The sequence below is a fragment of the Athene cunicularia genome (genome assembly GCF_003259725.1).
Source record: "Athene cunicularia isolate RWA chromosome 9 unlocalized genomic scaffold, athCun1 chr9_part1, whole genome shotgun sequence".
In the NCBI taxonomy this organism is placed as follows: Eukaryota; Metazoa; Chordata; class Aves; order Strigiformes; family Strigidae; genus Athene; species Athene cunicularia.
The window spans coordinates 6,311,982-6,335,112 of NW_020799110.1; the positions used below are offsets into that span (position 1 = coordinate 6,311,982).

The 23,131-nt window shown below is 40.6% G+C and overlaps 1 protein-coding gene across 1 annotated transcript in view; it reads left to right on the forward strand.

Annotated features, from left to right (window-relative positions):
• Positions 1 to 23,131, forward strand: part of FNDC3B (fibronectin type III domain containing 3B) — a 169,306-nt gene that overhangs the window by 86,443 nt on the left and 59,732 nt on the right. Inside the window, exons 6-10 of the mRNA XM_026855141.1 lie at positions 7,149 to 7,207; positions 13,275 to 13,432; positions 15,659 to 15,718; positions 18,247 to 18,385; positions 18,708 to 18,761. Of these exons, the coding sequence (XP_026710942.1) occupies positions 7,149 to 7,207; positions 13,275 to 13,432; positions 15,659 to 15,718; positions 18,247 to 18,385; positions 18,708 to 18,761 (470 nt within the window). The remainder of the gene's footprint in view (positions 1 to 7,148; positions 7,208 to 13,274; positions 13,433 to 15,658; positions 15,719 to 18,246; positions 18,386 to 18,707; positions 18,762 to 23,131) is intronic.

Consider the following 23,131-nt stretch of genomic DNA (forward strand, 5'->3'; position numbering starts at 1 on the left):
CCTCTGAGTGCTTCCACATCTGCTTGATGTGAAAACATCTGATGCTTATCTGTGCAATAGCAGATAACTTGTGCTAAAGAAGGATGTCTTGAAACAGAGAGACAAACCATATGATGTGAATTTGCACTCAGCCGATTTCGGAGAATCCTGCCCTATTGACAATAGGATACTGAAGCAGTCAAGGTAAAACTGTCAGGTTAACAGATATGGACTGTGGCCAGGACATCTTTAAAATGTGATTAAATTCATGTCTAAAATACAGGGATGTTGAGGCTAACATGTTGGTTGTGCTTTGCTTTAATTCCCGGTGTGTCAGGATGGCTAAAGATTTAATTTGTTTTTGTTTTTTTTTTTAAATTTGAGATCTGAAAAGGTAATAAGTTTCTGGGGTTTATGCAGGGGTTTTGGTTTGTTTGCCTTCAGTTATTTAGGGAGTGGCTTGATCTTTTTGCTACCTACTTGTCATTTGGTCTTTAAGATCACATACTGAAAGGCAAGCTCATAAACACCAAGTAAAGAATTTTATCAGGAGAATTAAGATAGCAACAGTGTGAAGGCTCTTAGAAAAGGAAAACAGGTGAGCTGCGTATACACAGCAATTATTTAAGAATTAGAACATGTTTCAACAATTGGATCTTTTCTTGAAATTGAATAACGTTGATCTCTCTACCGTGGACATGGGAGCTGAAGTTGGTTTTTATTAACTTTCATGTAATTGGCAGAAATTTGAAATATTTAATATTTAAAAATCTCATGCAGGTATTTGTAGGCTTAATTAATAATCTTCCTTGGTGTATTATATTTTAGCATGGTTGTGATCGACTGTTTTGAACACAAGTATTTCTTTCACAAGTTTTTGATTCTGCAGAGCTCCTCGGTTTTGCCAGTTGTGGAAGTGGTGCTCAGAAGAGTTGCATAAAGTGCGGTGTTTTCAGTGTGATGCTGGATTTGCTCTTCTCAGTATTACATCTGTTAGCCAGTACATAGCCCTGCAGTTTAGCCGTGACCCTGCCCTGCACCGGACTGCCTCCCTGACAAACTGGAAAGATGCATCAAACTGGATTAGGCAGGAATCTGTCCTAGGTCTAATTTTATTTAATATTTTCATTAAGGACTTGAGAGATGGAATAAGGATTGATGCTTATTAAATTATATTCCATATCAGGTTCTAATAGAGCTGAGAGTGCTTGGCTTGGTGGGTTAATGGGGAGGGAAGGGGGACAGTACAGGAGGAGAGCTCAAATGGCCTTGAAAGAAAAAGTTTGATCAAGACAAGAGCAAAGTACTCCATTTCAGCCAGTCCTTCTCAAACCTGCCTTTTTTTTTTTTAAAAACTATGTGGTAGTTCTGCACAGTAGTTCTGGGAAGTATAGTAGACTACAAAACCCAAGAGTCAAGTTACTCTTTAGAAAAAGAGAAGTAGTAACCTCAAAGTGAGCTCCTTAATTGGTGCTGCTAGGGCCTTGTCTGGAGTGGGGTGACCAGGGCTGCTTCTGCATCTTCAGAAGGATGGAGACCAATTTTAAAAAACATTCCAGGGGACAGCAGTAAGCGGGAACTGTGATCTGGTAGATACAGATATGGAAGAAATGAGCTTGCTTTGTTTAAAGAGGGGAAAAAATGCCTTCAAGTACGTGAAAGCTTGCAGCAAAGTGGTGATGAACTCACCTGTGGTGAGTGTGCAGGAAAGAAGTCGCAAGTTTAAGGTGCAGCAGGGAAAGCTGAGGGGATAATCTTCCCAATGATGAGAATTAGTTACCGTGGTAGATTGACTAGCCAAGGAAGTTTTGAGATTGGCACCATCATGCGACAGAATGTTACTTAATTTATTTGCTGAGAAACGGGCTAGGCTGCTGTCTCTGAGGAATGGTTCAGGTGCAGATGACCATGTCTGGTGACCATGCTTCTCTGTAGAAGGATGGACTTGATGTCTGTGTCACATCCCCTCCAGTCCTGCTGTCCGTGACTCAGCTGAAGCACGGCATCTGCACTTAGAGGTTTGTTCTTGTACAAGGAGTTTTTTTATGTGTATTTCTACAATTCTCTGACAAGTCTTGTATGTGTTCTTCTTTTGTGTCTTAAGCTCTGATACCAGACAGCAGTTCACAAAGGGGCTGGGCTGTGTTTTGAAGAGTTCATTTTCTTGCGGGTTGTAGGTTGTGCTGTACGTGACTGATAAAAGATCTTTCCTAGCATTAAAGCTGGTCACAGCCCCAATAAATCTGGAACAAATTCTGAGAAAGCATGTCATGTTATGACTGGCATATCTGTGAGCATGGAGCTCTGCTTGAGAATTAGACTAAAAGTTTGCGAAGTGCTAGTGCTGATGTCATTGCCTTGGAATGGAAGGCCTGTTGAAACAGTAAATACTTTCTGTGGCCAGAAGCTAAGTCTTGAACTGGACCTTTTCCTCTCTGCGAAGGAAAGAATGCAGAACAAACCTAAAATGTGTATTTGCAATGGGAAAATCTTAATTAGTTTTAGAGCTTTTAGCTATTTCAAACCATTTACATGCACAGCTGCTGTTCATGCAAACATGAAAACTATTCATGGAAATGTCAAACTTACCTTGAAATGACAAGTGTTTGTGTGTGTGTGTTTTTTAAAGCTTTGCTTGGTGTTCAAAAGTGCGATTGGAAAGGTCTGAAAATCATATTTGTTCTGTACGTGCAGAAAGGAACATAGACGCATGCTAACAGAAGCATATAATAAAAGGCTTTAGTTCAGAAAAATTGAACATTGAAACCCTGTTAGCACCAAACAGCTGCTGGGAAAATAATTTTTAGGGACATTTACTCTTGGTTATATCTGTGGAGTTTTGGTTATGACCCAAAACTCTGAAAAAAGAGTGATGACCAAAATACAAACTTAGATGTGGTCCAGGTCTTACAGCTGGCTTCTCTGGTACAGAAGGTTAGTCTGAAAGATTGGATCCAAATAACCAGCAGCCTGGGAATGAAAACCTAATGCTGTAGCTTGGAACAGCTATAATATCTCTTAGACACAAAGATCTACAGGATAACTCAGATTTTTGTACTGTCCCTCAGAGGACCCCGTTGAGCATTCACAAGGAATTCATCCCCACCCCCAGCTTCCTCCTACAAGGAAGAGTTTTGCCACGGCAGATGTGGGGAACAGATGTTGAGAGGAAAAGTTATAATGGGACAATGACCTGAAGTGTTAGTTGGGCTCTTCCCTGACGTGACTGAACTTCTGTTCCTGATGGCAAAGGAGGAGAGGAGCACGTGTGTGCTGCCTGCCTCTGCAAGCCCCAGTGTTAATGTCAGAGGGTTGACATAGAGAGCTTTTATGTGTTTGTGTCAGATACTCAGTGCTCGGTCAGCTGAGGAAGGGACAAAGATGTAAAAGCAAATCATCTCTCTGTTATTCAAGGACAGTTTAGTGCTAAGCAGGTGAATCATGCTCAGCCACCCACCAGCTTTTCTGAATTGTTGTAGGTAATTTTTCTGAATTTTAATCTCCTGTTTTACATCAAGGCTTCCCCTTTCCTTCCTCCTGTTGTTCCCCACCTTTCCACCGTTTCATCTGTGATGTCTGGGAGACGCTTCTCATCCCTAAGTGAGGATTAGTTCTAGTGAGCTAATCCAGTAGAATAGTCCTCAGTGACTGATGAGTAACAATAAGAATGAGCTAGGAAAAAAAGGCTTTTCACCAGTACTGTATTATCAGCATTGAGCATTTTTTTTTCCTTCTCTGTCATTTGCTATTTCAGAAGGATTTCTGCTCTTTGTTGGCTTGAGAGAAAGATGTTGAGCTTGATACTTCATGTGTTATGAGAGAGACTGGCAGATAAGACCAACTTCCCTACCTGAGGAAGGGATTCGGGACAGGTCTCGTTCTCCTTAGTCTAGCTCAGGAGACTATGAGTAATTATGTTTATTACTGAAAGGAGATCAACCATCCATAGAAGCATGAGAAATTTTTATAGCTTTTGACACGGGAAACTAAGTATTTGAAATACTAGAAGGAGGGTGACAATTCTGTGGGCTACTTCATCTCTCCCAAAATAGACGGCTTCAGTTTTATTAACAGGCTTTTCCATGGGGCAGTTTTGTGCTGTTTTTTTTCTAGCTTTCAGACAGAGGTTGAGCTTGATGACCTTTCCTGAGGTCCTCTTCCAACCTGACCTATTCTCTGATGCTATTATAGACATCACTCATGCATAGTTACTGCTTTTTCTCCTTAATTTTACATTTGCTCTATTTTCACAGGGCATTAACTATTATTCATGGGATTTTTTTGGTTTGAATTCAGTGCGGGGCTCCAAGGCACATGCTGTCCTTTCCAGATGATAGAGTGATTTCAAACCTTCCGATGAAAGGGCTCTCCTTACTATAGATCTTTCTTTGCTGCTCTTCTTGTAAAATGATTCACAGCATTAGCAAATCAGCAGCCTAGGGTACACTGGCTCTACACACATGAAGTGGTTAGTGTGTGTGCTGCGTGTGCAAGTGATGCCTTGCACCTGCCCCTTCTCTTAATGGTTGGAGTAGATGATCTTCAAGGTATTTTCCAACCTAGATGATTCTGTGATTCACATGTGAACACTTGGGTGGGTTGTTCAGCATGGGGGATATCTGACATAGTTGATCAGCATATATGCATCATCTGATACCTCTTATTCTTTAGAAAATATGATGCAGTGTCCATTCACGTACATATATTTCATCATCTTGAAATTAAAGTCTTAATATTTTGCATACACGTTGACCCCTTAGGTCTGTGTGTGTGTGTCCTGTTCCCTCTCTTACTTTCCCCAAAATCTTTGGAGAAGATTTCTTTTCTTCCACCTTTGGTTTATCTGTACAACCTCTTGGTTTATATGTCCGCATTGTCCACACAAACAACCACATGCCCTTAATAACTGAAAGCTACAGTGTATCTGGTACTAAGAGCCTTCTTGTGAGCAAACTACATATTTGGGGGGTTAATATAAAAAATTTTCTTAGTAGGACCCTTCATTGAGAAGTCTAGAGTACTACTTAATTTTTTTTATTTGCTGGGTATACCCAACTGCCGCAGGTCTTCAGTCAGTTCCTGTATTTGAAGTTTGAACTTTCAGCTGTGACCTGCAGGGTCAGAGGACTTAGTTACTGCACAAAGTGATTGTTTGTCACGGGAGAGGGAAGTGAAATTTCTTGGGGCTTCAGGGTTTATTTTCCTCTCCTGCTTAGTGTGACACATATAGCATCCTTGCTAGAAAGCAAAGAGAGGAAAGAAAATTCAGTCCACATGTTTGGGATTTAAGGTTGAGAATGATTCACGCTTAGCTTCTGGGGGTTGTAATTAGGGGTGACATAATAACTATAAACTTTCAATAAAATAGTAGCAGCATTTTTCTTACACTCTGTAGCTGCAGAAGCTGCTTCTGATTAGCATCCCTTCAAGATAAATCTACAGGAACTCTGCAGTTTCCAGATCTGGATCCAGGCTTTTGCGTCAGTCCTCCTTCTGTACCGATGCTGAAGGGAACCCTGAATTCTGAAACACCCCAAACTTTGACATCTTCACTTGGATCAGCATCTCAACCTTTTCCTTAGCCGTTATAGTCCATGTGTGTAGTTTTCAAGTCAGTATTTTCTTAGTCTGGATAAATTCTACCAGTTTATATACTTTATAATACACTCTAAGGGTTATCTACTGTGGAAAAAACCAATCATGCTATCCTCTTCTCCTCAATTATTATTACTCCTTTCTTTTCCAAGTGGCTGAGACTGAAAGGAATCCAGGAATGCATGGAGCAGGCGATCTGTCATTCCCACTCCACACTAAGGTGCATACTTGTAGGGAGAGATGGGCATTTACACTGGAGTTCTGCCATCAACATTCAGCCAATTCCATTTTTTGGCAGCTGAGCACATGGAATTTTTAAAAAGAAGATGTACTTTTTTAAAGCAGGTCACAGACAAAAATAAAGACACATTCTTGGGCTACAAGAAGTAGGTCAGGCTTTGGGGAAATCATTTGCAAAAGCTGTTGATCTGATCTTACCAGTTTTTCTGTATTAATATTTTTTGCTTCCTATGCCAAATTTGTATGCTTTTTGTGAAGAGGTTTTTCTCATTTTGCTTTCTGTGATGTATTCTTCTGCTTTGGTGAACAAACTTTTTACCTTAACATTAATAAAAAAATTTTTAAAAAAAGGCAAAAAGACCCCAGAAAAAATACATTCCTATTTTTCCATTAGAGAATACTGTAGTGGAAAGTGAGGCCTCTCTGTGCTGCGGTCCAAAAGGAATAAAGCTGCTTTGTGTCACCTCATTACTCTAAGCTGATGTTTTACCTCAAGACTTTTGCGGGGGGAGGATGGGGGAAAGGCTGATTCCACCACTCAGATGATCACCTCTGCAGCACCTTGTGCGCCCAATTAATCTGCCTAATTTAGGGGAAGTATTTCACACCCTGCCCTGTGATAATGCTGTGTAGTGCTTGCAAGAGTTGCTGTAGCAGGCACAAGGCTCAGGGAGGGAGGATGTTTTATTGCTAGTCAGGTGTCCAAATTAGCCTGGCATGACTTCTGTTCCCTTGATAGTTGAAGGTGGCTGATGGAAGAGCTCTGACCATTAAATGCTAACAGCATTTAAGGACAGGTAGCTGTAGGTGCGTGCTGGGGCCTGGGGCATGTCCCTGCATGGGGGCAAGAAGGGAGTTCATCCTCTCTGGCAGCCCGGTGCTTTGGTGAGCAGTTGAGTAGCCCAGCTCCATCGGTGGTGGAGTCAGGATGTGTTTGGTTAACAAATCAGGATTAGGCTCAGCAGTGATGGAGCTGTAGAAACCCCTGGGCTTCTTTCACAGCCGAGCTTTAGGAACAGGATGGTTTTGATCTGTGAAAGCAAATCCCAATTAACAACATCGTTTGTGGAAGATACCTCTACGAGTAATCCCACCGTTCTGAATATCTGCAATTACTGGAAGTTTCATTAACTCCTTTTTTTCTTTTATAATTCTTTAAATTCATGTAACTGCATACCTTAAATTCACAAGATCAAAACAGCTGATGCTCATGTACAGGTAACATTTCTTTCTTCTTTGCAAATTCATGAAGAATTATTGATACAGCTGATGGTTTTGTTTAATTTTAGTTACTGATTTTTTTTCTTCCTATTTCCACATTCTCTGTTCTACAGAATTTGATTCAGAAACAAAAAGGGTTCAAGACATTCTTTCTGGAATGGAGAAACCACAGGTATGTGATCTCAAATTACCACACACACACACACAAAATGGTAAATGTGATCAGTAGATTGTGACACAACATACTGGTGATTTCACAGGAGAGCAGCTCTGAATTTTTTTCCTTACTAGATTGTTGCTGCTACATATAACTAAGTCGTGTTGCCAGGATATAAATTTGAAGCATTTTTTGTGCTTGTGGGTATTTGTGGGCTCTGTACCAGTTGCCTATTTCCAGAGGACAACTCCCAGTATTCATCCTGCTATGGGGAACCCAGTGCACTGGGGTGATTTACATAGCTCCTACCCCTCTCCCCTGGGTTTAATTTTATTTGTCATGAGCAATATTTGTCTGTAATCATGATTAAATTAAGCTAATTTTATTATTCAGTGGCAATTACTATATTCTATGTTGGTCTGAGCCATAAAAGCACGTGAATTGTAATGGAATTGAATCACCATCTAAATAACTGTAATGCTGGGTGTGACCGCTGTCAGGTAAGATTATTAATAAATCCAGTTGTAAGCCCTTTGAATGTGATGTTTTTCTAGTTTGGCGTGTCAAATGAAAACCAGAAGAGTATTGTAGATCTAAAGAAACAGTCCAAACAATCACTAGAAGCAGCAGTCACAAGGCAGAAGGAGATGTCTGTGCGGTGGGAGTTCTGTCGTCTTTGCTCTGTCAGGGCTCAGGCCTTTCTGTGTCCAAAATGAAAGCTAGTAAACAAACAAGCAAATAAAAAAGAATAAAAACAACAAACAGTTGGAAAGCTCATCTAAAGACCAGGTTCAACTGTAGCCGATAGAAGCTGATCTAAAGAAATTCTGCAGTGGGAGTATGAAGGGGTGGCTAGTCCTTAGCTGCAGAAGTGGCAGAGCTCAGGGAGAGGCAGGCGTGAGCACAGGCTGAGGTTTATCTGGAGGCTCTGTTCTCTTGGATGCTTTTGTTCTGAATAAACACAAAAGGTGTTTAGTCTTAAATTGCTCAGTCAGTAGGTGTTGGATCCTAGTGTCCCGGCATCTACAAGAGCAGGTTCAAAGCCAGCCAGAATCTAAACCAGACCTGCAGAGATGATAAATACCGAGGGCTACAGCCCAAGTTTCTGTTTGCGAGAAGAAAAGTTGCTTTTATTATTTAGAAACAAGTGACAATACTAAACTGAAGTCTTGAGAGAAGAGTTTCTGCGAGATCAGAAGGGGAGAAAGTGCACTTAGCACAAAATCACGCTGGTTTATTATACAGAATGAGTAAATATTTTTGTACTGAGGGGTACTTAAATGTTGGTTACCTGGTAAAGTGCCACAGCTAGGTGCCTTGTGCAGAGATCCAGAGACCTGACATGAAAAATGCCTTATTTCATGCTTAGCTTCTCTCCTTACCTCTGTAGAGATATTTGAGCAGTTTGCAGGATTCTGAGCTCTGCGCAATTAGATTTATGGTAACCGGAGCATTTAAAGCAGAGGGGAGCAAAAAACTAAAAATAGGCAAAAATAATTTTGCTTGAATTATTTCAAAGATAGAAATCATTTTTTGGGGGGGGAAAAAAAAATCCCAAACTTGACAAATGCTAGTTCAATAATGATGACATTTAGTGAGAAGGTGCTGGGGATTATCTATTATTCTCTCTGTAACTTTGACATTTGTGAGTAATTAAACTCATAGGAGTCTCCCAAACTATTAATTGCTATGAATGATTATACATGTGCGTAGTCTATATTACATCTGATAGAAATACATCGTATTATGCATAAATAGTCAGCTGAGCCATATTTCTTGGTGAGCCTTATGCATATATGAATGGAAAATAAAACAACGTATAGAAAAATGATTTTGAAGAAAGGAATGATTACTAATTAATTATTAATTACTAATTGCTTAAAAATCTGGGTTTGGTAATAGATGTTGTTACCTGTTTGAAAGACGTGCAACCAAACTGTAAGTTTAATCATAGTTTTATCTCTTTGACAGCAAAAATTTTAAAAGAAGCCTTTTCCTCCTTTTGCCCTATGTTTTTATTTAAACCAAAATGTATTTTTAATTCACATTATCACAGACAAAGTAAGCATTCTCTAAAGCAAATACCTCGGTGAGGGAAGGGAAACTCGATTCTGGGTTTCCGAAGTGGCAGGGGGCAGCGTCGCTGCACCGACGGCGTGGCTGCTGTGCGGCTCGGAGGGACCCCACCTCCCGTGGGGAAATGCCACAGGTCCGCACAGTCGGAGCTTAAACATTAGTTTGACTTTCCAAAAGGCATTCTGCTCCCGCTGACTTGCCTCTGCAGTGAAACTCATATTTAATCGTCAGGATTTTTCCCTAAAATTGCAGGATTCGAGCCATAGTTTAAAAGCAAAATCTCGACCTGGTAATAACCATGAATTCATTTGACCTCCAAGTCTTTCAAACATTGCCCTCGAGGGAATAAATGAATGTTGCTTGCAGTGTAGTTCTCACACATACAATAAAACCCTGAACCACACGATGCCTGTGAATGCTAACCCGGAATTTGAAAGATAATGAAAGTTGTACAGAAACATTGTTCATTACCTGAAAGCCGGGAAGGACCGATATTCATCAGTCTTGTAACCTTATTAAACTAGTGCAGGAGTTGGGATTCTTTCCCAGGGGCTTTTATAAAATAATTATTTACACCACCGAGTTTTGATAGTGTAGAAAGCAGGCATTTACTGTGTAAACTGAGAAGTTTTCAGAAACTAATTAACTGTGCTTTTCACCAGACATAGAAAACTCCTTGTGGGAGAATCTTTTGTTAGATCTTGACTAAAAGGCCAAGCCAGTCCTGTTCAAAGCAAGCACAGCAATTCTGGGGACAGATGAGACAGGCTGGAGTAACTAGAAAGCAGCACAGGTAAACCTGCCCAGCCTATGAAGAGGTGCTCTGGCTGCTTATATTTTGGTTGGATGGAATTAGGGCACCATTAATGAACAATAAACTGTTTTTTACTTACAGATAAGTATTTATGTCTACAAGTTCAGCAGTGACATTAAGCCCACGATCGTGGTGTTAGCTGTGCCATTGCTTACAGCATGGAAAGGGCTGCTCCAGATCTGTTCAGCTGCTCAATATCTTTTTGAAAGGTGGTTTTTTTTTCCCAGGTGTGAGAAAAGTTGGAGGTAAAGCTCCTGAGCTAGCTTGCGAGTTCCTGCTTGTTAATCTCAGCATATCATAATGCCATTTATTTAACTTACCCTTTTTCACAGCAAAGCTAGTGGTTCCTGCTCCAGGTAGGAGTTCCTTGGTAAGTTAAGTGGTGGCTTTGGCCATTAGATCAGATATTGAAGAGATATGCCTTTAGCTGGTAAACATAATACGATATCGAGCCTGTTAGTCGGTGAGCAGCAGATAGGTTTATCTCTAGCCGTACAAATAAATCCGTGCCCAGTGCTCACACGACGTGCACAGTACTGTGCTGCTTTCTGTACCCAGGGAGTGTATAGATTTGCCTTGTCTGACTTTTATCCTGCAGACGGTGACCCCTCACTTGCTTTACTGCACTTGTTGTGTGTACTCAGTGCAGGTAAGAATTGTATTTAATGATTTCTAGTGTTTATTTTTAAACCTCCACCAGCAGTTACTGTGTACATACCACCACCAAGGCAGGCCAGCAGCCACTCTGAACGCTGCATCAGTAAGAAGCTAATGGTATAGCTGGAGCAGCTTAGCAACTGGGTTTGGACTTTTATCCTCTTCATGGAAATGTCTGCACACTGGCTTCAGAAAAATAGTCTAGCAGTTTCGAGTGGTTAGTCCCTAAGATACTTTCTCTTATTTTAAGGAACTATGAAAGACCTTACAGATTGCTCAAGTTCATGAAAGGCCAGAGTTTTAGTTGTACACAGAATATATACGTGTGTCCTTGTGAGTAGTCATAGAGAAAAACATTTCAATAGAACATTGGCAGGATATCATGCCTTCAGCTCCAAGTCTGTCTGAATTTATGAAAAACAATTATGCAAGCATATTTCCATAATAAAAGAAACTGTGTCTTGATGGGCTGAGCTGGCATAGTAGTAATGTATGTTTGAAAAAAAAAAAAGTCAATTTTGATCTTACTATCCAGTTTTCTAATCAAAATATCATTTAAAATACAGAGTTTTAGCTCTCAATATCTCTGTCACAATTTCATTCACATACATGTGTGTATGTATATATAAAATGTAACTTATCTGTCTTATTTGAATCATAAAAAATTCTTATAAACTATCTAATCTGGTATCAGTGTTTACTGGTCCAGGGTTTTGAAGCAAACCTTGATTTCATAGCATCATAAAAATATAACTAGAGCAAGAAATTCCATGAAAATTCATACAAGAATTTGTATGTTTATATTTTTTACCAAAAAGGCTTGATAGTACTTAAAACTTATTGCCTTACAACTTCTTACACATTAAGTTGAACAGAGATTTTCTTTGGGGCAAGACTTAAGTGTGCTGCTATAAACTAAAGTCTTCAACTTTTGAGAGCACAGGGCTTAAGCTGAGACATTTCATGGTGTCACCTACTTGTCAGCCTGTTTAAAAGTGGATTTATGACTTGCTCCAAAACAATCTGCTTGATATATGGGTATCTCACACAACATTTGCAGTGCTCTTCAGCTGGAAGCAATGTGTTTCCGCGTGAGAAGTTAAATATTCTCCATTATATAAAGATATCCAGAGGCTGGATTTGTAAACAAGCAGCCCCTGACGGCTGATTGCTAGTATTTCATTATCAAATGGACAAGGTGTTTCAATTGTCTCAAGGAAAGTGTAGGAAATGTGTAACTAAGCACCTGCATCATTCATCTTACACCTTCTAGAAGAACATTTCTCTGTGTGTTGGAAAAATCTGTTAAAATGGTATAGGAGAAATGGATAAATAATATAAAAACCTCATGCTTTGATTCTTCCTCATTGAGGCTAGCTAAAAAAAATATGCTTTAAACTTTCACTACAATTAAGAAAGAAAAACGTAGCTGTTTTCATTACAAAAGTGGAGAGTTTGTGGCAGAGACCTTGACGCTATGGAGGCTTTGAGGCTTCCCTGGGCTTTTTTCAGAAGGTGTGCATAAGAATGTTGTGCTGTCTTTCCAAGACAGCCAGTGCAACTATTGTTTTTTCTTTCTTTGGAGACAGTGGCCGGGGGGAGGATTTTTTTTTTTTTTTTTTTTCTTTCTTGGCTTGATAACAGAAGGCTGTTCTCTGGGAAGCTGCTGTTCGGTACGTGCAGCTGATGAGCGATGCCTCCGGCACTGTGCCAGCGGGCTCTCCTGGTGAGAAAGGCGATGCTAGTTCTGTAAGCTTGATCAGTCTAGAGTTATGTTGACCTGTGTTTCCAGAAGAATACAGCTGCACTGGTGGAGAGATAAAGTTTGTTTTGGTGCAGGGGTTTGAGGTATTTTTTTTTTTTCTGTGTTTTATTAAAAGAGAGTCCTCACCCGCCTGCCTTTGAGGTGTCGCACCCAGGGGTGACTACAGATCATACATGCAGTCTTTCTCTTGGGACACAAAGTGATTGACTTGCAGTGTAATTGTTAACTGACAAGTTAGTTTTCTATTATGATTTTCCCTTATGCTTTTGAGTCAGTATAACCTTGTAGCTTGAACTGGGGTTTCTCACTTATTTGCAGTTGAATTATTGCAGTTTCAAATTACAAGAAAGAACAGGATGACTTATAAAGCCATCAGTAGAGAATTTCCCTAACAAAAGGTTTAGAAAACAAATGGTGTACAAAACAATCTGTAGGATAAAATCTTTGTTCCGCTTAGTTCCTCTTCCCTTCTGATAGCGGCCACAGCAGCAGGTACCTCCAAAACAGTGTGAGACAGACATGCTTTGTGGGATGCTCAGACAGTGACGAGCCAGGGGACATCTCTCTGTGTTCCTCATCTGTTGGAGATTAATTTATGCCATCAATTCGGTTTTTTGTTTGTGTTGTTGATGACCATTTCTGATCCTTTTCACCTCTAGATCTGAAATTTCATTTTTACATGAAGCTGATTGTGAAGATGCGAGCAAAAAGCAAATACTTCAATGATGGTGTTTTCTTGGAATTCAGAGTAACTGATGTTTCTTTTATAGGTTACAAATATTCAAGCAAGAACAGTTTCACTTTCCTGGTCACCTCCCACTGGCCTTCTAAATGCAGATAGACACAACAATGGTTTGCCTTACACCTGTACCTACGAGGTTGCCTTATCGGATAAAGGGAGGGATGGAAAATACAAGATAATTTACAGGTAACAACATCATTTTTACACTTGTGTTTTCATTAAGAATAAATTCTGTGAGCTTTTCAGGGTGTATTTTGGCGTGCCCATCAGTCACAGCCAAGAGGCACGTTGGAACACCCTGTACTTGGTCCCTCGCTGTCACAGCAGCCCCTCTCGCTGGAGGAGCTTGCAGGAGCTGGTTAAGTGCATGTCACAAGGTCCCTAATTGTCTTCACATCCCACCTCCCCAGCACGTGGCAAATCTCACATGTGATGCTGTCTCTCCCATTGCCAATGGAAAGGTTATTTTTTCCTCTTACGCTAAATGTCAAAACCTTTCATGTACACCATACAGATGGGATAGGTGTCTTCCTCATAGGCTAAACTTGTGTGGACTTGCAGAATTAAGAACAGTGAAGCTTGCTTTCTGAGCTAACAAGCAAGAGTCTGAGGGCTCTACAGCTTCATAGCATCTTAAATGAGCAGAGGAAGGAGCACACCAATCCCTATGCTATGTAGGCTCCCCAGAAAAACCTGAATACTTGGCACTCAGCAGTCTTCAGTAAAAATTCAGAGGGATTTCTCTGTCTCTCCTTCCAGTGATTCTCTGAGCTCATTCTGTGATCAAGTACACATGGTGCTATGCCTTTCTTTTTCCCTGCTAATGACGTCTAGGAAATAAAATTTTGAGATGTGACCTTGGCTATTGTGAAATAGCTAATCCTTCCCAAATCTCATTAAATAAAGTCCAGGTGATACAGCATTTATGGATTTACCTCTCGAGACCGAACCATCTCCATTGTTAAGATTTCCTGTGAATTAGGGGATTCCTCTTGGTATGCTAGAGGCAGGTCTGCATGAACTGTCTTGGGTAATACAAAAAGAGCGTATTAACCAGGGAAACGCTGGGGGTTCTTTGCTGGTATTTACCCTAGCTCTTTGTGAGCCACTGTGAGCATCTCTACAGGTTAATGTGTGCTGCTGAGCTCTAAAAATGGGAAGGGCACTTTCTAATGCTATTTGTGCTTGCTGGTGTGATACCTGCACATTTTCTCCTGGTTATGAAATGTTGTGCATCTGTTTTAAAGCTGCTAGTAGTAATCTGTCTCCTGCTGCTGGCCAGAGTACAGCCATTAGTTTCATGTGGTACACTCCGTCATGAGCAATGTGGCTATAGGCAAAAGAAAGTCTGCTAGAAAGTCTGTTGAATACATTGCCTTTGCAAGGAGGTGCACTGAGTTCAGAGGGAGAACACTGAAGTTGCAGAGCACTGGATTATATGAAAAAAATAAGGGGTTTTGGTGGATTTCTGGCAACCCAGAAGGCATTTGCTTTCTGGTTGATTTTGTTCTCCTGATTTTAAGATATCTCCCTGTATTTGTCCAACTAGCTATGAAATATTTCTTTATGCTAAATTGACAATTTTCTTGTTTCCCATATTTTAATAAAATCATGAATCAGCCAAGCAGTTACATGAGATGGCTATTACTTATTAAGCACTGACCCGTATCTTAATCTTCGCAGAACTGGCAACACATGACTGAGCCTAGTGTTCATTTACCAGCAAACAAGCCAAAAGGGAAAAGAATAGCCCTAACCATGTTGGCTACATTTGAAATTAATAGATTGTACACTGTTTTTTTTTTCCGAAAATGTCTGAAACTCTGTGCTTTTTACTTTTCTTGGTATTGAAAGAGATGGGGTCCAGCTGTTAGGACATTAATTAAATGTCTCCTTGCCGTGGTCCTCAGAGACTGTGGTTCTGGAAGAGAAAGCAAATAAGTGAAAGGACTGTGCATGAAACTGTACTTTTTTCTCTGAAGTTCAATGACTCACTTTTTATAAAGTATTTTGAAATAGTGAATGTGCAGAAAGTACAAAAGTTATGTATTGGTTCTGCTCTTCTCAGCTCTGGAGGGGTTGAAAACCAGAGTGAGCTTTATGCAAATACCAACCAAATGTGAGGATAGCATTGAAATACGCAGTGAGCTAGCTATATGGTCTTAAATTGGAATGATAACTACTTCTCTTCTGTGTATATGTAGCTTTATAAAGTTGTCAAGAAACATGAAGTGTGTTGACAAATTGTTGGTATATTGTTAAGTACTGTTTATCTGCGGTGGGATTTTATTTTCTTCTTTCAAATCATAATATGTGGTAGTCTCTAGTCACTGGAAAATCACTAGCTGTGCTAAGTACGATACTGCTTTTCATAATTTATTGATTTGTTGGGTTTGGGCTTTTTTCCTGCAGTGGAGAAGAATTAGAATATAACCTGAAAGACCTTAGGCCAGCAACAGATTATCACGTCAGGTGAGTTAGTGTGAATGTTTCTTAAATATAAACTCTTCAAGTATATGACAATAAACGTGAAAGTTTTCTGTCTAATTATACAACGTAGCTCAAGAATTTAATTTCCTTCATAAATACTCCTTGCTGATTCATAAATACTCCTCATAAATACTCCTTCATAAATACCCCTCTGCTGATTACGGGTCCATCTGACCATAGTAAGTTCAGCATTTTTAACCCCAAAAACTGAATTGACACTAACCTGTCTTGGTATTTTCAGAGCATATTACTCTTTGTTTCTAAAAAATGTGTAATTTATTAACTATTAACACACTCAGTTTTGCTCCCTGTTTTTTTAACACGGTATTTTCTGCTCACATTGCATTTATTTTGAAGACTTTGCTTATGAACCAAGGCTTCAAATTTACATCCTGTTCACTTATGCTCAATATCCTTTTTAAAAAAAAAATCCCTTCACCCTTGTCTATTTTTTCTTTCTGTTTTTCAAGACAAGGGCTAGCTTTGACGTGCCTTTTCACACCAAGGCAGCTCACATTTGCTAAACTTTATAGAACACTTTGCTCTGAGCTCTAAAAGGGACGCAACACTAAAATATGTCTGTCTTGCTCTGATACTGGAGTTTGGTGTTTTTTTTAAGAATACTTTCTAGAGGAGCCCTAATGAACTTTTCAAGTAGAAACACAAGACCCAAAGTAAAATTCTTGAAAATAAGATGCAGGCTCCCAGGTCAGGCAGTAGTCCCAGCCCTAGCAGCAAGTGGATGGTAGCAAGGAGGAGAAAGTTGTAAAACACTACTGAGCTTCCTGCTGTAAGCACTGGAGCATCACTTAAAGCCAGCTTCAAACAGCAGCGTGGTCACTAAGCACAGCTCAGCCTTGAGGTCTTGTGTGATTTTTAGGGGCGTTGTGGGTATTTGCCCTGTATCCTGTCTGACTTCTTTCTCCTTACCTATAACTCCATTCACCTTCCTGCAGGGTTGCCAAATTAGAAGTCATTTGTGAACAGTTAGCAATTTCTGTTGAAAAAGAAGTGACTCTTAAATATAAAAGTCAGACTTAAAAAGCAGCAGCACGTGTTTGTAGTGGAGGAAACCGACACTGAAAAGGCTGACTGTTTGCTTTCCATGACAGTTTTTTCCTTCACTGAAACAGCGTTATGTATTAGTGACTGTGAAGAAATAAATCTGTTAAGTAAAGAAATTTATGGGGCCAGCAGTTACTCAGCAGATTGCCTTGGGTTGCCTTAACCTTGACAGCATCTCTTGGGCTTTCGTTTCCATGCAGACAAGCTGCTTGTGCTTACTCCTGCCTTGCTGGGCCCTGGGCACCCAGGAGAACCTGCTTTGCTCTGAATCTACCTCCTACCTCTTCAAGTAGTATTATTTTGGTACCTTCAGAGAGGACTGTGCTCAGTGCTTCAATGACTTGCAGAAGATGCTCGTTAAGCTCGTTTTTGCATGTTTGTATTCCCCAGTGATGTATTTGATGCTTAGCTATGCTGATTTCCAGTACATGTACATACCACTTGCCAGATGCAGACTCAATTAATTAATTGCATTTATTTTCACTCCTGACTGCTAACAGGTGATGGGTAAAGCAGCACGATAGCAGTCCTTGTGAACCTCCCTCAAAAGGTTTGATTCTATGTAGGTGGCCATTGTACATAAATTACTCTTATCTACTGAAAACAAATTTAGAAATTGCCCTTTCTTAAACTCTGCATTCAAGTACACAATGGCTATATCCAGCTCACAGGTCATTGTCCGGTCATGGTGTGAATGTTTTTTTTTGAGTAGAAGACTTCCAATTTGCACTTTTCTTTTGCTGCTTGAAAAAATGTGAAGGGAAAAAATAACATCATTAATTTTTCAGAGAAGAGCCCCTCGTGAGGAAGCACTCAACTATATTGTATTCACTTTCCCACATTACTTAGTATTGTATATCCACCCTCTTGCTGATGTATAGAGGATTTGCCTGAAGTCAGATTTGCTTTGAAGATTTTTAGTTTATCAGAGCAGTGTTCCTGAGCTGTGTTAGTTCTAATTCATGGAGCTCCACTGAGTGTTGACACCTGAGCTGTGCAGGAGAAACTTGTACCCATGGAAGGAGCCCAGCAGTTAACTACACTTAACGTGGTACATGTGAATCAAGTGTAAACTAGGCATTTAAGTTCATACCTTCTTCTCATGAGTTCATACTTTCTTTTGTATTGCGAAGAGGATTTTAGCCCAGTGTGTGTAAGTCTGGCAATAGACAAGGGAATAGGGGTAGAAAGAAAAAATTATGATGATAACTGTGGTCTGTGGGAGTATTTGCACAAAACAAACTAAAATATTCCTCTTCTGCTGTGAATTTTTTTGCATACTTGTGTCAAGTGAAGTGCAGTAATGATAGCCACTGGTCTGTGAGAAATCTGTCATTAGTGGATGGTATCATGGATGCTTTGGTAGTCAAATACTGTGGCTGAGGCAGTGCTGTCTCATCTTGTAACTGTCAGCAGATTCATAACCATTTGAATATTGTTTCCAGGGTATATGCAACGTACAACTCAGTAAAGGGATCCTGCTCAGAGCCAGTAAGCTTCACCACTCACAGCTCAGCACCGGAGTGTCCCTTCCCACCCAAACCCTCACACAGGACCAAAAGTTCCTTAACCTTACAATGGAAGGTAGGTAATGCTTGGATTGGGCAAGAAAGCAGTGAAAACCACAGCTTACTGGAAGTAAGCATAACTGTTGAAAATAATTTAAAGCAGAGACTAATTTTTCTGTAAGGGACTTGAACTTGCTGTACTCTGAGAAATCCCTCCCAGTGCACTGACTTAACTGCGTTTTCATTATGTCCAGCTTCTTCTCGGTATTTGTTAAGAGGTTGCCAAGCCATGTGCAAACCCCAAGCTTTAGTTTCACTTTAAACTGTAGTCATTTTCCTGGGGGATAGGGGGAGTAGTTTTCTCTTACTCCCAAAAATTTATTTATCTTTGTTCGTAGGCACCCATTGATAATGGTTCAAAAATCACCAGCTACCTTCTGGAGTGGGATGAGGTAAGTAGTAACTAGTTGAAATAAATACGTAAATGAATGGCACTCAGACTTTACAAGGATTTGCTGAGTTAAGAAAAATAATTAAATACAGGAGAAAGTAGAAGTAAGCAAATTAAATCCTGATGGCATTAGGTAAAGAGTTGGAAAGGTGAAAGGGTCAGTGGAGGGAAAACTTTTCAGTGTGTTCTGCTTCTGTAGTCTTGAAATCTAACTTTTCATTGCTAATTTGGTGTACTTTATTTGTTAACTAGCATTACTTGTTATTTAATTACTTGTGATGTATCTTAGAGCTCTCTTCATGATCTCTTCCTTCTGGATGCTGTCTGAGTGCAGAATACAACACTGGTACTGCCTCAAGGGAGAAGAGGCATCATCTTGCAGCCCTTCCTACAGAGAATGTATGCAGGGGGGGTCCTTTGGAGTAATTTGCATCAATTAGTCCCCTTCCAGACACAAAAGGAAATAAGTTTTCTGTCCCAAAGATCTTACACTGTCGGTGAGCAGCGTGCTGTTGAGGAGAGTGCCAAAAGCAAGATCTGCTGGAGGGTGGGTTCTGGTTGTGAGTCCTCCCTCCATCCCTTTCTGGCTCCTTCCTGTTATGCAAGCCGTATTTCTGCAGAAAGCATGAGACAGTGAATATCATCTTTCAAGGAAAAAATATTTATCGGGTGACAGAAAAGTCTTGAGCAACATGTAAAGAAAAAAAGATGGTGCGTCAGGAAATGAATACTGTGAAGGGGTGTTTATCTGTATAGTCTGAGAAACATCTCTTGAGGGTTTTAGTAGCCTAAAAATAATATCCTAAAGGGACTATTCTGTTATGAATAATTTTCCTTCATTTCGCTAGTAATGGGTTCCCCATCATTCTGCTACCTGTTGGATGTTTAGAACCTCTCACTGTGCAAAAATTTGTGTGCATTATCACAGCGAACTGGAGTCTACATGACGAGAAACCCACTGAACTGAACTAAAATGAAACAAGAAGTTCAGAATGGCTTGCTGCCCCTGTCTGCATAATGGAAGAGGAAAGATTGTCAGTGGAAAAGAAAAAAGTGGAGCATGAGGTCACAGAAAAGGAGATTTAAAAGACATTTCTTCAGAAGGATGGGCCAGGATGATCCCATTACATCTTCGGTGACACCCTGACTCTGCAGTTGTGATCTCTTGAAAGGCTTCCACTAACTTGGAGCCACGGGAACATAACAGCACCGAGCAGTGAGGCAGAGGAAATGTGAATGATTCCAGCCTGCAAGGGGAAGGGAAGCAACAAAAGCTCTTGTCAGAAGAAAGACCAACAACAGACCATTAATACAGTGCAAATACTTTTGATGTTAATTTTGTCCACATGGAGCCTAGTCATAACTTTGGATATATGTAAGGCAATTCTAAAATGCTCTTGTCCTTTAAACCCTATAATTCTGAGTATATACCTGGAGTCTTGTCTTCAGAAAGAATTATTATGATGTCTGCTTTTCATAGGGCAAAAGCAGTTTGGTTTAGGCTAGCTAATGTGCCAGGGGGGAAGAATGAAGGCATCCATATTCCCTCAGTCTGTCTATTTTAATTTCCTTGTTTTCTCAGTAACAGTACTGAAATGTGAGACCCCAGTGCATAGCTAGCCAGCAAAGATGAAAGAATAATGGCCCTCCACAAATTAACGTGGTACATCTCCAGTGGTTTGACATGACTCCTGACTGAAATGTAGTTGTTTGTGAGATGGTTAATGCCACAGGTGTAGCTTCTCTGATTTTTTTTTTTCTTTCCGATATGAGACAGAAATCCAGTTTTGAATTGCTGAGTTAAAACTTGCTATTAAGGCTTATTGAAGAAAGTCTGAAGATAGAGGCTGGGTGCACCTGCATCTGCAGGAGCCTCATCTACCTGCAACAGTGAGCTCAACAAGCTGTTCCATTCACTTTTTCATGTGCCATTGCAAGCTGTGTCTCTGACGCAGGGTGCAGTTAGCCACCAGAGTTACGGCACCCAAGTACAAAAGAGAATTCACTTGCAATGCCCTGTACCCTCGCACTTGGTTGTGTAAACTCCACGTAAGCAAAAGCACCGGCTTTGTTACAATGCCACACTGTGTCCTGGTGAAATCAAGAAATAAATACATCAGGGAAGAGGAGAACGCTTGCCAGGCAACAGCGAGTGCTCTGCCAGATCTCAGCTAGAGCAACATTCATTAGCTACAGGGCACAGAATAAAATATAAACATGGAAAATCAGCAATCAGAAGGAAATTAAATTGTGGCTGCAAAGCAGAGGGGGCTTTGCATGAGTGGAGAACGAGAAATGTGTCCGATGATAAAGTCAGAAAAACACCCTAAAATAACAGTCTGCCTTGAGAAGTTGAATCCCCTTCTAGGGAAGGATGGAGTGCAAGTGAGCCGCAGAAAGCCCTTGCCACACGGAAGCAACACGCAGACCTTGGGAAGCTTTTGTGCAAAGGCTGAGCCTCAGACTGTAGAAACAGTACTGCCGTCAGACACAGGAGATGCGGGGAGTGGTGGAGGTGGTCAGACGAGCGTGGCTGGCTGTATTCCCCCAGCTCGAGCTGTGCTACCCGCTCCCACCAAAGGAGGGGCTCCGGCAGCCCCTCCGTGCTCCCACACCCTGGGTAACAGGTTGTCTTTCTCTGGGGCAATTCAGACCTGGGAGCAGGTCAGATGCTCAATGGTATCTCCACTAGTTCCTCCTGGTTTTACAGGGCAGAGGTATGGTTTACAGCATCTAAAAGCAGCCAGGAGTGTAGATGACACCGCTTGTATATGCAAAAAATTAATTATTGCTGTAAGACAACGGCAGAAGTGGCATGTTTCACAGCTGTAGGATTGTGAGGTTGTGAATTGTAGCAAGAGGACAGCATCTCATTTCTTCGTGGCTGCGGAGTTGGGGAGTCGCTCAGGGCTGAGGTGCTGCAGTGCCAGCTGGGTGCTGGGGGGGTTCTGCCTGGGACCCTGGCAAGCCCCATGCACCCCACCTGCCTATCACATGCTCCCCGCTCCTCTGGGGGGTCACTTGAGGGACTGGAGAAAAGCGTTCAGGGCAGGTTTGGTTTTTTGATTGGTTTTGAGGAGGTTTTGGTGGGGGTTTTTTGTTTACTGACAATAGCTGCAGTACCGTTCTCATTCTCAGGTTTAGCTGTCTTTTCTCATATATACTTTAAAAATCTTCTCTTACCCCATTAGATGAGCTTTAGATGAAACACAAATCATTTGGTTTTGTTTCTTCATTAGAATTAGGTGTGTTGTATTCTTGACTTACTTGGATGAAGAGAAGGTTATACTGCTCTAATACATCACTGTGCCAGTTCTACCCAGCTGCTGCTTCTTCAGTTTAATTCTGAGTTTTGGGGTTTCTCCTGACCTGCAGACTCTGGAAGATGGAGTAGTCAATAGACAAATCTATTCCTGCTATTCCACATTTTTCCCTCCCAATTTGGACTGGCGTTACATGTTAGTTAGAAAATGCAAATACTTTCTTTCTCAGTGCTGATGTAGAACTTGGAATTATAGTTGAACGCCTTGTTAATAAACTGGTTTAGCTTAAAATGCCTGAAGAACTGTGGAGGACAGTCTTCATTCTTTAACAGCAAAGTAAAAGGCCAGTTCAGTGAATTGTCACTCGTTTAAAATGGATGTACACTGGCAAAGTTTCCATTGGCTTCAGAGGAGTTAGGATCAGCCCCTCTTCTCAGGTATTTTGAAATTCAGTAGGATCTGAACATGCCTGCACCTCAGGTGCTGGGATTGGCAATAGCAGTCTGACAATAAAATCAGTTCAAATTAGCAATTAAGGAAACGCTACCTTCTGGCTCTTTTTCTATAATCTTTACAAACCTGAATCCTTTGAATTTACAAACCTGTACTAGTCAGTTGATGACTTTGTGCCAGAATTGATTATTCGGGGTAAGCAAAAGGCTAATCGGAAAAAATAATGTTAAAAATATATCAAATAGGAAACATCACTGTAAAGGAGGTGATGTTTTCTCCTGATGCAAGTGCTCATCAAAATCAATAAACTGTAACTGCACTGAAAAATGCTGCTGGCACTGCTGGAAGAATCAAGCCTTTGTCACTAATCAGATGTGAAATGATCATTCTGTGATTAAGTGGTGGTAAATAAATGTTTCCCTTGTGCATATGGATAGTGAGAGTATTCTATTCATTCTCTGTGGGAAAGTGGAGGACTGTTCCTGAGCCAGAGACAAGGACATCCCTCTCATGCAGTGTGTGTCACTGTTTTGTATAGAACTCAGAAGCAGCTTTAATTCTCATCCAGTAAGCATCTCATTTTAATTTGCTCAAGAGGGAGACAGGTACAATACCACACTATGTAATAATTTGGTGACGGACAGTTAATAAAGTG